Genomic DNA, 14,549 nt, shown 5'->3' with positions numbered 1-14,549 from the left:
CTGTAAACATGCGCTTTCGGCTGGCTTCGCACGTTTGTTATATTAAGCCATGGCGTTCACAGAGATAAAAACAGGGACTAATTACATTATTATAGAGATTGTCGGCGTACGACTCCAGCTCCGTTTAACGTGTATAGTGTCTACCGCGAGTCTAGTATGATTATCACTAGCGTGAATGTAGTGGTTGGTACCTTGCGTTGTAGTGTGATTAGGCCTTGTTTAGGGGTCCCCTTGACGCGGTGCCGAGGTCGTAGTTTATTCAACTATTTCGCATGTCAGCGCTGCGTAGTCGAAGATGTCGTGGACGTCCTGCTTTAGGTGGGCTTTGCCTGGAAGTCCGGGTGGCTGTTTCTTCCTGTAGCAACAGTAAGCGGGACTATATAATATCTGTGAAAGTTCTTGTTGGTACCGAAGACGTTGATATAAGGTACATGGACAACATTTATCGTACTTTGTGCTTTCGTTCGTCAGGTAGCCCCGAAGCACTATATGTTTCGTCACCATTCTGTTTCAGAGCAGCTCTTGGACACGAGTCTGCTCACGAGTCTGCTTCGCTCGAGTTGAATGACATTTCATTCATTTGTTGCTTTCAATACGATCTGGGTTACGATTCATGTGCGGCAAACATTTTATTGTTGTCTTTTCGAGCCCATGACGCAGGCATTTATCGTACTTTCGGGACGGAAAACCCTACAAATAATAATAATAATAATATTATTAGGCCGGCTGAGTTTTGGAAGTATGTACGTAAACGGTCTAGCAAAAGCGGAGAGTCCTTCAGACTAATAGACTCAAATGGGGTAGAAGTGCATGCCGTCGCTGACTGTTTTGCCACACATTTCTCATCCGTTTATAAGGCCTCAGACTCCAGCACTGATATCAGACAACAGCCCAAGGCAGTTAGCTCATCCAGTGCTTTGTCGCTGGATGAAAATCTTATCAGCGAATGCATTAAGCGCTTAAAACCATCCTTATCATGTGGCCCAGATGGCATCCCCTCCGCCATACTAAAAGCATATGGTACTATATTTGTCCCAGTACTGACTACGATATTTAATAACTGCCTGGACACTTCCACATTTCCTAGCATGTGGAAAACTGCTCGGGTTTTCCCAGTATTTAAGTCGGGCTCTAAGACAGATGTTTCTAATTATCGCCCGATTTCTCTACTATGTGCCACATCAAAGATCTTCGAACTGGCTCTTCACAAAATATTGTCTTTTAGTGTGAAAAACTCATTGATTCCAAATCAACATGGTTTTCTTGCTGGCCGCTCAACTACCACAAATCTTGCTAGTTTCATGACGCAGATCTCCACACCTATTTCTCAGAGAGGACAGGTTGACGTAATCTACTGTGACCTGAGCAAGGCTTTTGACGTAGTCAGCCACACACTGATTATGGTTAAACTTGCGAACTTTGACGTTGACTTGTCGATTGTGAATCTCTTGCACAGCTATCTGCTCAATAGATCTTGTTATGTTGCCGTAAATGGCCAAACCTCTTCTTTGTATAAAGTGACTAGTGGGGTCCCTCAAGGGTCGGTATTAGGCCCACTCCTATTTTTAATTTACGTTAGTGATGTTTCTTTTGCCATTCGTAATTCTTCTTTCCTCTTGTATGCCGATGACATCAAGATACTTAAGGAAATTCATTCAGTTAACGACTGTCGCTTGCTGCAGTCAGATTTGTGTTCTTTTTCCGAATGGTGCAACGGCAATAACCTTTCTCTAAATACCTCAAAGACAAAATTCATGTCTATCACTCGCAAAACATCTAGCGTGTCATTTCAATACTTTGTCAATTCTGTGCCGTTATGCAAGGTTTATGAAATCAGTGATCTTGGTGTTGTTGTTGACAGCGCGTTAAACTTTTCTTCTCACGTTAAGCGTGCTGCTATGCGGGGCCTTCGTTCTCTCGGATGTGTTTGTAGAATATCTCGAGAATTCAGGTCTCCCATGGCCCTACACAAATTGTACACGGCAATATGTCTTCCGCAACTTGAGTATGCGTCCGTGATATGGAATGGCATTGCTCAATCCAGCGGTAACACCATTGAACGAGTCCAGAAAAAATTCCTCAGCATATATAACCATCGCTTTGCTAAAAATGACTCTGGATCTCGTTCAAATACTGCTGAATCATTATCACTGCCATCACTTCACTGCCGACGAAATCGTTCTGATATCTTATTTCTCTACAAGCTAGTCCACGGTATCATATCCTGCCCTTTACTTCTCAATTGTGTTAATTTTCGAATTCCGCGTAAGTTAACCAGAGAGAACAGACCGTTTCATGTACCCGCCTGCTTCTTCCAACACTCTACCGTTCACAGAATACAAGGTCTTTATAATATTAACTTTCTTGATCTTGACGTTTTTCATAGTCCACAATCATTGTTTTTATCCGAGCTTTGCACTGTTTTGACATAGTATGGCACAATGTACAAAGTCTTCCCTTCTCCGTCTTTCCGCATAGTTGTATATGTGCAATCTAATTTTTTATTCCCCTTCAATATTTCTCATATTGTCTTATTTTACTCTTCCCCTTTTGTGTTCATTTCTCTTTGTCTACGTGTTTTTGCCCTTTTTATTTCTGAAGACTGTCTGTATTGTATTGTTTATTTTTATTGATTTTTTTTTGCGTGCACCTGCACAAAGACCTCACGGTTGTTCCTGGGCACGTTAAATAAATGATTGATTGATTGATTATTATTATTATTATTATTATTATTATTATTATTATTATTATTATTATTATTATTATTATTATTATTATTATTATTATTATTATTTATTTATTCATTCATTTATTGGTGTAGGTCTCAGTGTAAGACACCTAGGCTCTCATTTCTAACAAACATTATAGGAGTGGTATAATGCATCCTTGATCCTGCAAAAGCCACCTCACAGCAACAATGGAAAATAGTAAGCCTATTTTCGTGCGATTTGCTATTTTCGCTGTCTCTCTAAACAATGTAATGTTAAGCGGCTAACGATACAACAAAAGAGGTATCACACCTGTTGAGATATTGTACTTCATACCTACGACAATGGGCTGTCGAGCAAGGCTCGCGGCTGTCACCGATAAGAATACGGTGATTTTATGTACACAACTAGAAAACGTTGAATGTACATGAAGGCCTCTAGTCAAGTCATGCTCAGTTCCTCAAAACTCGTAGGGACAGCTTGGCGCTCTCCTGCAGTAGAGTACTCTAGATCGGCGAACATTTTTCTTCTTGACACACATGTTCGTGTGGTGATTTTTCGAGGGACAGCTGCTTCCAGCTCTCCCATCGTAGACTACATGCAGTGCTCTCAATCGCTCCCTGTTTCTCCAAACAGAGAGGTAGAAAACAATCAGTAGAAAATTACCCGAAGCGCTCAGATTCTCGCACTGTCTGTTAGTAGAAAAGAAATTCAGCGGCGATGTAGTGGTAAATGCGAAAGAAATTCACTTTCGTTACAAACTTTCGCTTCCCCCTCACCCCCCCCCCCTTGTCGTCAATCCCCGCTCTGGTTACGTGAGTTCCGGGTGCCCCGTTCCTGCTTTATTTTCACTTCCTGTTCATATTTCCACTTTTGAGCCAGCAAACTGTACAGTCAGATGTCCGAGAAGAATAAAATACATAAACGTTCTGACAAGCCAAATCGCAACAAAAAGGCGAGGAAGGTGCACGACATTAAACACGCAGCTAGGATGAACTGCGAAGTAAGAGGTGTCTATTATGCAACTGCGCAAAAAAAAAAACGGACGGTAACACAAGAGGAGGGGAAAGCACGAACAGGCCCTGTTAGTGCTTTCCTCTCCTCTTGTGTTACCGTCCGTTTTTTTTTTTTTGCGCAGTTGCATAATGGATCATTACCAACTCGCCCAACTTTCCACTCTTCTGCAATAGGTGTCTGTCTGTGAGCGCGCTTGACGGCCCACGCATGCATTGGTGATCTGACCGATGAAGGTTGTAGGGTCACGCATTCTCGTTAGGTGGGCTTTGCGTAGCGCCACAGGAGCGTGCAGAGGAAGCAACGCCGCAGGTTTGAGCACCCGGCACAAGGTGTGGCCACGCAGCTCATGTGACCACGTGTCTACCAATTTCATTCACCACTGTGAGAGCTTCTTATTATCTCATTGGTGTAAGGGATTGGATGCACCTTACAGAAAAACAAATTTCCGCTTTTCGAACATATTTTCCTCCCGGTTCTTAAGCTGCGATTTTTGCATAGGGGTGATTCCACGAGAGATCGAACATGCCTGTCCGGTCGCAATTTTTGTTTTGCCTGGGTTTTTTATATGTTCTGTGGGAACATTCAAAGTGCACGGAACTGAAAATTTTATTTCCAAGAAACGTTCCGAGCGCGCCAAAAAAATATTTGAAGGTGGCGGCGCGGGCCTCCTGTTTTTGCTCGCTGCAATGTTTTCGGATTTCACGGCCGAATTTATCGCGATCTATAAATTATGTGTCGAAAAATTTTTTGCTGGTTTTAATACGCATTACTGTGAATTACATCCATGCTTTTTTTATGCCGTCCTCAAAAAGAAGAAACTGTGAAAAAATGGCAAACACGGCCGAAATAAAAAAAAGGGTCCTAAGTTTGAGGCGCCTTGGCGCCTTTGCTATTTCAAACAGTAACTAGAAAACAATGTAAACTACAGAAAAGAGCCTTTGCAACATTTATACGGAAGGTCATTTTCCTACGGGCAATGCAAAAAAGAAAAAATAGTTAAATAAGCGAGTTTTTTCAAAAATGTACATTTTCAAAAAATAAAATAAAAAAACTCCGGTCTCAATTTCGACGACAATTTTTTATCGAAGACCGCTTATGCCAGTGAACACACGGTTTTGATATCATATGTCCTCATTTGCTTTGTTTACGAGATATAACTGGCCAAAATGAACCTTGCTGTGTGTGCTCACTTCAGCGCGACTGATGGTTGTTCTCAGCTTGCATTGTGCGTAAATCTCAGTTTTAATTATTCTGCTGCAGCAAAAACCTTGCTCTTGTGGCTTTTCGTCAAGAAAAATGTGGCTACTTGTAGGTACTGCCCGAATATGCAGGACAGCTGTAAAGTTATTTTTCTCATTTCGTTATTTGCAGGATGGAGGACAAGATACCTGTTCCCCGATGGAAAAAGGCGCTGAAGCCTGTCCTGGCCACCGCAACGCCCTTGGTCCTGCTTCCCATACCACTCAGCATAGGAACAGATGTAAGTGTTCGTTCGCCATTCAGAAAAAAAATTCAAGCTTTTTCCAAGAACGGTCACTCTACACGTTTCTTTTACAATTACATGACTGTTCGCGCAGGAATCGTGAACCGTTGTCATCAATCACTGTATTTTCTGTGGGGTTACCAGACAGGACTTCCTCTTAGCTCCACAACAACGGCATTTAGACCACGGCGTGCACCCTCCGAGATCAGCTCCGGCAACGTGCGGGAGCTAATCTCGAAGGCCACGGCCGCGAGCTGTCATTGAAGCACGCCGATGTCAGGAAGCGCTTCGCTACAGCATTTCTTTGTAGGCGGCATTCGCTGATAGGTTGAAGAAACTGCTCCTGTGTATACACCAATTTCTTTATTCACAGTCCACCTAGCGAGCATATACTGCAAGACGCATGAGGCAAATCACGTGAAACACCCGATTATGCCTTCCAAATGTCGCGTATTTCGCGGGTGCGACAGCACGACAAAGCAAGCAAAGAAAAAAAAAGTCAGGACATCGACTGCCTGGAATGTGTAGCAAACAACTCGCATGTTTGAACATGTGATCATCGGCTTCTTTTTCTTTTTTTTTGTTTTCTCTTGTGGCGCTGTCCTTTACCTATGGAACCAGACAAAATATATAGCGCAGTTCTCCACCCCGCTGTTCCATATTTCGTGTATATTTTTTTCAAACAAGACGTATGTTCACAGCACGACAAGGGACCGAATTGAGTAATAGCGATTGAGCAAGAAACGTATTCAAGAAGAGATTTGTCTGCATCAGGGCAGCAACCGCTGCTCTGCTACCGCGACCAATGCAAATCTCGTTCTCGCAGCGTTCATTTCACCAAAATGGCTCCTTCATTTCACAAAGCGCTGAAAGCTTTATAACGTGCCAGCGTTGCCGCGTCTTCACTCAGTCAACTGTTCAGCTCCTCGGTCGGCATCTCAAACAGATGAACAACTTATGCCTCCCACCATATTATGGCTTGAAGGCTGTAGTCCATTGTTACAGCCGCCCACACGTTTGTCTGAGGCTCTCACGCTCTACTTTGATCAGTGCACTGATATTTGCTACCGCCGTTTTAACTTATATTTGGATGCCTAACACGCAAGATGCACACGCGTTAATTCAATCCTGGCGTCCATCGCAGGCGGCCTGGGTTGCCTTCGTGACGCTCTGGATGGGCATCTACTACGTTGTGGAGCCAGTGCCTCTATCGGTGACGTCACTACTACCGATAGTTTTACTACCGTTCCTGGGAATACTGTCAACCGAAGAGGTGGCTTCCTTTTATCTCAACGTGAGTACCCCGCAATGCACGCCTTCGTAATGTATACGTCACAGCTTCTTCCCGTCGAAAAGCTGAACAATTCTTCATGCTTACGCTCGTTAATCTTAAGATCGTTTTTGCATGGCGTATATGCAGCGCTGCTTGCAAATACTACTGTAACGTCGATTCTGACGGACTAGGGTAGGTTGCCGATAGCGATGTTAAGCTCTGAAGCTACCTTGATCCGGGATGGCTCTTAAAGTATTTTTTATCGAAAATAATAATAAAAATAAAAATAAAGGACAAGCGTATCGATGTTATTGTTGAAGCGAGACAGGTTTTAGACCGTCGGTTGTCGGTTTCATAGCTCACATGGCTTTTAAAATAGTGCAAGCGCTACGAGCGCTGCCATTCGCGTCGTCTACTTCATCAGGAATTCCCGTATGCCTGAACATTCACGGCAGGCTATAAATGTTTTCGACAACGGACTAGCGTAAACTTGAAGTTACCGGTGTTGCTGGTTTGAGGACTTTGAAATAAAAAAACGGGAATATTGTCATGAGCCAACCCTAAAAGGCGTCGATGATTCCAGTTCATATTTCAGTAGTTGGTTCATCAGTTAATGCAAGTCTCTCTCATCATTTCGCAGACCGACTTATCAGTGCACCAGTAAGCGATGGCAGGCTTTAAAAGCAGTCGCGAAGGACAGGGTCCTTGAAAACCACGTAGAGGGCCCAGTGGCGCCCTTGTTTCGTCACACCTGCTTCGGTAATTTGGGCCAATCGGTGTGCATGCCAGAAATGTGAAACACCGAGGGAATGCGACACGGATACTGCCTGCATACAGCGTGTGCGAAAGAGATGATCGCGCAATAATTTTACGCGTGATCGACGTTTGCTGCAAGGGGGATATTCCAGTGGTTGTGCCGCTTGTTAGAACAATCTGCCAGTGAAATCGAAACAACGGAGCCCCTACCCAAACGTGCGGTGTCGTTAAAACGTGTGTCCCTGAGAACCTCTATGTCAGAGCGTGGTCAGCTCACTGTACATCACACTCGATCACCAGAAGATGCTTTGTCGAACCTTCCATTATATTACTATTACTGTTAATTGAAGAGCCAGTAGCACGCAATACCACTTGCTGCGTCGACTCTCCGTCATTGATCCAATGTCTATGTAAATAATTGCGTGCAGAACACGGGCCTGCTGTTCATGGCTTCGCTGATGATCGCCACGGCCATCGAGTCTAGCGACTTGCACGAGCGGCTCGCCTTCAAGTGCCTCCTCACCGTCGGCACCAGCGAGGGAAGGTCGGTGAGCAGTGCACGTCACTACAGAGTTGCATGCACATGCTTAAATGAACGCTAAAGACCATCAATAAATATGATCACAAAATGGCCGAGTAACCTTCACAAAACCAATTTATTACTGGGAAATTAGGGCGGATAGACTTTTCAGCGGATGAGTTAGCTGTCTAAACTGATTGAGTGTTTCTCTTTTGTGTTCCAAGCTCGAAATGGGGCTTTTGATCCCTTAGTTCCTTGTTTCGCCTGCGAGCACAGCGGCCACACGGCGAAGCTTAGACGCAGGACGGGCAATATTGCTTATTGGAGTGCGCCGATCCGCGGCGCCCTATAGTGACGGCGGCGCCCGTCTGTAAGGCGCATGTGGCGGTCCGTCCATCTGTGATATTGGACTGCAAGGGTACAACGCACCCGCGAGCTCTGCGTACACCAACTCGGCCTTGACGTCCCGTCCCCCATATATCACCGACCCTTATAGTATGCCACGCGTATCACAGGATTTCGTTCCTTCATTCAGTCAATGGCGTGTCCGCCCGTTGCATTTACTGATTTACTGGGCTTGCCTTCTGATACCTTCAGCAAGTGGTCCGCAGCTATGCGCTTCTTTGTTCTGTCGTTGTCTTTGTATTTCATACGGCTTGAGCATCATCTCTTTGTTTTGTTCTCTTATAGAAAAAGGCACATGCTGAGAACTGTCTTTCGTCCACGTGGCGTGATGGGGATTTCGTCTCGCAGCTTTAACGGGCACTGACACGAAAATTTGCATATGCTCAAATTTTTCGCTTAACAGGTAGCTTTCGATTCGATAGGTGGCGTACTGCTTCAATTGCTTAAACGCGCAAAAGTTCATCATACGCCCTTCCTTAATGTGGCTATTTCTTCATCCGAGGCCTAATGTCACAAATTCCTTACGCACGGGTCTATTACACAGTCGTTTAAATGTTTCGACGAGGTGAACAGAATATGGTTTGGCTATACTCAGACTAATGCATCAGTGCGTCGGCTATTGCCGGCTGCTTCCAGCAAGTGTCGGTTAGTTTTTCGCTAAACTAGTGCAAGTGTAGTAACTACAAATAATGCATGCGCGCTGTCTGACAATTCAGCAGTAGAAAATTCCTGCATCACTTTTTTATCATCTGCATGATATCAACTCCACTTGCCGCATATTTCAAAGTCTTTGAGATGGTTCGCTTTTTAATGTTTGGTTTATAACTCCTCAGGTAAAAAAAAATTGGCGAAGACGTATCTTAAGTTCAGACCTACCCATACTACCCCAAGCCCCGTGGTTCGTGAAGTACTACTGTATTTACTGGCACAAAATCAGCACAGTCTTGCTCTGGTTAATGCCAGCCAGTGTTGGCTAGTAGTGACTGGTCCCTAGACAGTTAATATCAGCTAGTGTTGGATAAAGAGTGGCTTAGTCGGCTAGTGTTACCTGTAATGATGGCTGATGAAGGCTTGTGTTGGCTAAAGGAGGGCTAATGCAAACTTGTGCTGCCGTACTTTGGCTAAGCGATTGAATTACTGACTTACGCTTATTACGGGAGCTTCGGCTTGACTTTCTTCTTTTTTTCTCCCGCACGACAGGGTGTTGCTGGGCCTGATGTCCATCACGGTGTTCATGTCCATGTGGATGCCCAACACGGCCGTGGCCACCATCATGGGGCCCATGGCCATAGCCCTCGCCGCCAAAATGGTCATGCCTTCCTACCACCAGGTGCCAACAAACGAGTGTAGGTCTCACTTATACTTCATGGCGCGTGTGTGCCTTCAGTATTTGCCCCGAGTTCTTTGCTCACCTGCATTCATATACTTAGCACCTTCGTGTGTGTGTGTGTCTGTGTCTTGCCTTGTATGTCCACGACAGAACGTGCGGTGCTTGAAGTGCGCGGGAGCGCTCGTTCCAGCCGCAGGTTCGTTCTCACGTTCTCACATTGGTAACTGTCGCACGGTTGTATGTATACCGGATGCACGACTACAAGTGTGGCCGTTTAGTTAACTAGTAGTCATCCAGCTTAAGCGCGCATCACGCGGTCGTCATCAATGCGCGCCGAAATATCTGAGCGTATACCAGTCTTTTTTACTGTGTACGAACCAGGGACGTCGCTGCCAACTGCCGATCTTGCAAGCTCTTGTCCAGCTTATAATTGCTGGGGTTTCACGTCCTTAAACCACGATGTGATGATGAGAGACGTCGTAGTGGAGGGCTCCGGGAATTTCGACCACCTGGGGTTCTTTAACGGGCACCTAAATGCAAGTACACGGACCCGAACATTTTGCCTCCATCATAATGCCGGGATTCGAGACCGCGACCTTTCAGTCAGCAGTCAAGCACCATAACCACTATAGTCGGATACAATTCTTAAGAACTCCGGAGAGGCCCCGCCCAGAAGACCGAAGTGCGGCAGCCGATCGCCTCCGCGGCTAAAGAAATAGTCCCGCTCATGCACTTGGCAGCGTTCTCCGAAGGCGGGGTCTACCAGCCGTCCGGCTCATGACGTCAGTCTGGATTGCGCGCCCATTGGTGCAGGGTTGTGTGCATCCGCTTTGGAGGGGGAAATGCCGCGGACGAGAAAAGTTGTATGCAACTATAGAACACCAAGGTGGGTCTCTTGTCCGGCTTGGCGGAGACCGGGCGCTGAGCCACGTGGTGGATCACGCTAGCAGGTTGTCGGAGCAGATACCCACTGGCGCTGAGCGTGGGACTTAGCGGGACTTGTTAAACGCATATGGGCGCAATCGAAATGAGCGCTATATCTTTGCACTGTGTATGTACGTTCGCCTTCTTTCAATGTCTTGTTTTTTTGTTGATTTTAATTGGTGTGACGATAATGACAATGATCGCAGTTCCGGTGACGGGAAGAACGCCCTTACGATCAAAGAAAGCTTGCCATAAAGACGAAAAACAAAAATGGTGCGCTTTAAATAGAAATCATAACCACCTTTCATTGGCGGGCACATTGTGTGCTCCGATCGTGGCTTTTGTTGTTATTTTAGTTATTGTTCTCATAAGGCATTTTTAATTTACTTTTCGTTGTCACCGCAGGTTTCAAGCAGAATGGCGACGCAGGCGGTGATCACTTCGAAGTTGGGATCGGCGCTGATCCAAGGTGAGTCACCAATGGTGCTACCGAACAATTCAGTCAACAAATTACAATATATACAAGCCCTCGGAAACATTCAGGTCCACATATACTGATAAAATTTATTAGTGAAGAAAAGGCTTTCAGACTATTTTATGTGTGCTATACTCATCAGAACATGTTGTATGCTCCTTTCATTCGATATTATATTTATAACCAGTCGCTAGCCTGACGTCGCATAAAGTGAATATCAGCGCTTTAAAACTTTTGAATATTCGCTCGCTTCCTGTGTACGGCGTGAATATCTTAGTGCCTCGAATCGTACACATTAGTGCCTTTTCTTTTTTTCCTATTAAACCTTCTAACTCTACGGTTCAACCTTCTCACTCTACTTCTTTACGGTTGAGCGGCAAAGCCTTTGTTGCGTAAGAACTAGCTCGCCTAATCGGTACTGCTGCAACTTTGAATGTGCTATGTACACACGGGGGGCTCCAGAAGTTCATAAAACGTTTGGATAAAAAGAAAGGAACACATATACACACACCACGCGTTCTGATTCTACAGCCCGCGTTGTAGCAGTGGCGTTCGCGACAATATTCCTTTTCTCCTTGTGATACATGTCCATGTGCGCTTGTACATAATCAAGGATTCAGATTCAAGTGTGATGTTATTCGTACTGCATTTTGCCGTTGCATATATTTTTTTTGTCACAACGCCTACGGTATCACGACCTGTGCCTCTTTGTCTTTCTCGAATTTCATCAGCGGAGCATTAATAAAGAAGAACCACGATCTCCTCAAGAAGATACTGCTGCTTTCGATCGCATACTCGTCAAACATTGGCGGCACCGGCTCCATAATCGGATCGTCGACCAACATACTCTTCAAGGGCATTATCGACGAGTAAGTAAAAATTCGCGAGCGTCTATCTAACAGATCGATGAGTGGAAGATCATAAAATGCGATCGTAGATTGACCTTGTGCCGTTATTGTTTATCCGCCGTCTGACGCAGGCTGCAGGAAAATGAGGACATCGATCTGTCAGTTGCTTACGAGGTGCAAGATCAATGGCGTAAAAAGAAAATACGAGCTCGTTTTATCACGCGTAACGATCAAGCTTGGCACGTGCCGCTCGGGCACCACTCGGTGATGCTGTTCTATGTTGTCGTACGTGTGTGGCTCCATTGGAGTCCGAAGGAGGACATCAAATAAGTGATAGCGCCAGAATATAGACTAGTAGATTGCACTCCTCCTTTAATACTCTTCTACACAAGAGCCAGGGTTTGGTAATACCACTAGACTAACCTGTATTTAATTAAGGGCACGTTTGATCGACCAGAAGAGACGCACGTTATTGACGTCGCACTGTAGCTCGCGCGGCATCTAATTGACGACGTCAAACATACTGCTGCGATTAACGGGGACGGTCGGAAGGAAAAATAAAAGAACAACACGTGCCAACAACACAAATCTAAGGGTGGAGCACCTGGCGGTGGAGACGTTGGTTTGACCAGCGCCTCCTCAAACAGAGGATTGTTTGACAGGCGAAAACTCATTTTGGCGCTCACTCATGCTACTTGCAGCGCATGCGCATCGTCGTATGAGAGAGAGACTCCCACGAGAAAGCGCGTGGAAGTGCCGAAAAAGTTGAGAATACCTTTACGCACGCATACTCCTGCGTCAAAAAAATCAATGGGGTTTCTTTAGCTGGTTGTATCTTGGTTTACTACCACTTTCACACAAACACCGCCTTTTTTCTAATAGCGATTTCTTCCTTTATTTAGGCTTTTTCCTCATTCCACGGAGCTCACGTCAGCTACTTGGATGTTGTACAATGTTCCTCCTATGATTGTCTGCACCGCCATCGGCTGGATTTACCTCTGGTGTGTCATCAGAATCAGCAGGTAACTGAAACACCCGCCTTTGATCTTTCATTGAGACGTGTAAGGTTTATGCGAAGCACCGCGAAACGTGAGATTCCTTCACACCTTTTACTGCCAAGCAGCCGAACTTAACTTGTATTTATGTCATGGTTCATGCGACACGGTGTTCGCTCTTTAGGTAGTGCAACGCTTTTGCGACACAGTGTGTCCATAGCACGCTTATCGACACATTGATTTTCAACCGACACGAAGGAAGGGAGGTACAAACAGTGGAGCAAGATGGACGGTGATTCAATATTCGTTCCTGCTGTTCGCTGCTGCCTTTAGTGGCGAGCCAGAAAATAAAGTGGTTGCGCTTGCTTAGCGAAGTCGTTTGCTTCTATACTAAGCGTTAATGACACTGCAAAAATCTACATATAGTGAAGAAAATCAATAAAGCACACAATATTGAGTGTAGCAACTCAGTAACAGAGCATGAAAAAAAAACTACTGACAGGGCTGAACGCTTGCAGATTTGACGTGCTTCATGAGCCGCTTGACATTGACTTAGTATGCAGCGGGAAAAAGTTCCTGGCAACTGCTTGGCTGTGCGGGTGTGGGTAGGGCAACTCTTACTCCCAGACAGTTAAGTTCCACAACATACGTTAATCGTCAGACATAATTTCGAGCGGCGATGTCTTTAGGCGTACAAGTGCTAAAGCTACATGCTGTCTGCACGACCCATAACCTATGGCAAGTAAAATACAGTGTTTGCATGAGAGGACGCCTAGCACAAACGGTCCCATATGCGGAGGGTGTGTTAAAAACGGGGACTACGTGCTTGGAGGTGCAATCGCAACCTATATCCATGTTCCAGGAGAAAGGCTCACTGCCTGGAGGCCAAGAACGACATCCGGCGGGAGATCCAGCAACAGTACCAGAGGCTGGGCTCCGTCAGCTTCGCCGAATACACGGTGCTCATCATACTCGCTGCTGTGATACTTGTGCTGTTTTTTTACAAGCCGCACTTCATGACGGGCTGGGGTGATCTCATCAAGTACGGAAAGTGAGTATACATCTCTTTTCACCACATGCCTCACTTCTATTGCTTGTTTTTGTCATATATACTTGTGTCTGGTGTCAGAGTAAGTGCGGTTGCTCAGTTTATAAGCAGTTTATAAGCCGACCACATCTTGAACTCACATGCTGGGTATAAATAATGCAGCACGTATAGTGAGCCCGCTGACTGATATTTTATAACTTGCGAGGTGCAATAGAAACTAATAAAGCTTTTGTATTGGAGTTCGAACCCCACCTTCTTGTGGCTTTTATTCTTCGACATACAACTTTCACGGTTACCATAGACACGGCCGCTAAATAAAAAAAAAAAAAAAATTAGCGGCCGTGCCATAGATAACGTGCTGTGCTCGAAGTGCATAGTGCCGTGCAGGCAGTCGAGTCTTACAAACATCGCGCAGCTTTGATATTGAAAATTTAAATCTGTTCGTGGACGTAGGGTGGGTTTCTGACGTTTGACACGTACAGTGGAAACGTAGGTGCTATAACCCTCAATGAACCGTGAAAGCCAATTCTCGAAGCTTTGAAAAGTGGTTAGAGACCAGCAGATTCTGTGACCAGGCACGTTATCCTGCGCCAACACTGCTACAAGGAACCGGTGGTGCGAGAATACACATGAATGATATGACGTCGGTGCTGAAAGTAGCCGTAAGCAAAGCCTTATATGCTGCCGATATATGCCCATATGCATTCATTTTTTTTTACTGCAATATTCTCACACACTAAAATTACCTGTACAGCTAGACCCACCTT

The 14,549-nt window shown here is 45.2% G+C and overlaps 1 protein-coding gene across 2 annotated transcripts in view; it reads left to right on the top strand.

The window, feature by feature from the left end:
- The window catches only part of LOC119390161 (solute carrier family 13 member 2), a 79,547-nt gene that overhangs the window by 51,872 nt on the left and 13,126 nt on the right, over positions 1-14,549 (top strand). For both annotated transcript variants that reach the window (XM_037657725.2, XM_037657724.2), the window contains exons 2-9: positions 5,097-5,205; positions 6,353-6,502; positions 7,666-7,781; positions 9,363-9,508; positions 10,822-10,885; positions 11,623-11,760; positions 12,642-12,761; positions 13,597-13,785. In XM_037657725.2, the coding sequence (XP_037513653.1) occupies positions 5,098-5,205; positions 6,353-6,502; positions 7,666-7,781; positions 9,363-9,508; positions 10,822-10,885; positions 11,623-11,760; positions 12,642-12,761; positions 13,597-13,785 (1,031 nt within the window). In that variant the 5' untranslated portion in view covers position 5,097. The remainder of the gene's footprint in view (positions 1-5,096; positions 5,206-6,352; positions 6,503-7,665; positions 7,782-9,362; positions 9,509-10,821; positions 10,886-11,622; positions 11,761-12,641; positions 12,762-13,596; positions 13,786-14,549) is intronic.

The sequence above is a fragment of the Rhipicephalus sanguineus genome, chromosome 4 (assembly GCF_013339695.2).
Source record: "Rhipicephalus sanguineus isolate Rsan-2018 chromosome 4, BIME_Rsan_1.4, whole genome shotgun sequence".
Lineage (NCBI taxonomy): Eukaryota > Metazoa > Arthropoda > Arachnida > Ixodida > Ixodidae > Rhipicephalus > Rhipicephalus sanguineus.
Note: the sequence above shows the minus strand (reverse complement) of the source record. Positions and strands in the feature narration are given on the sequence as shown.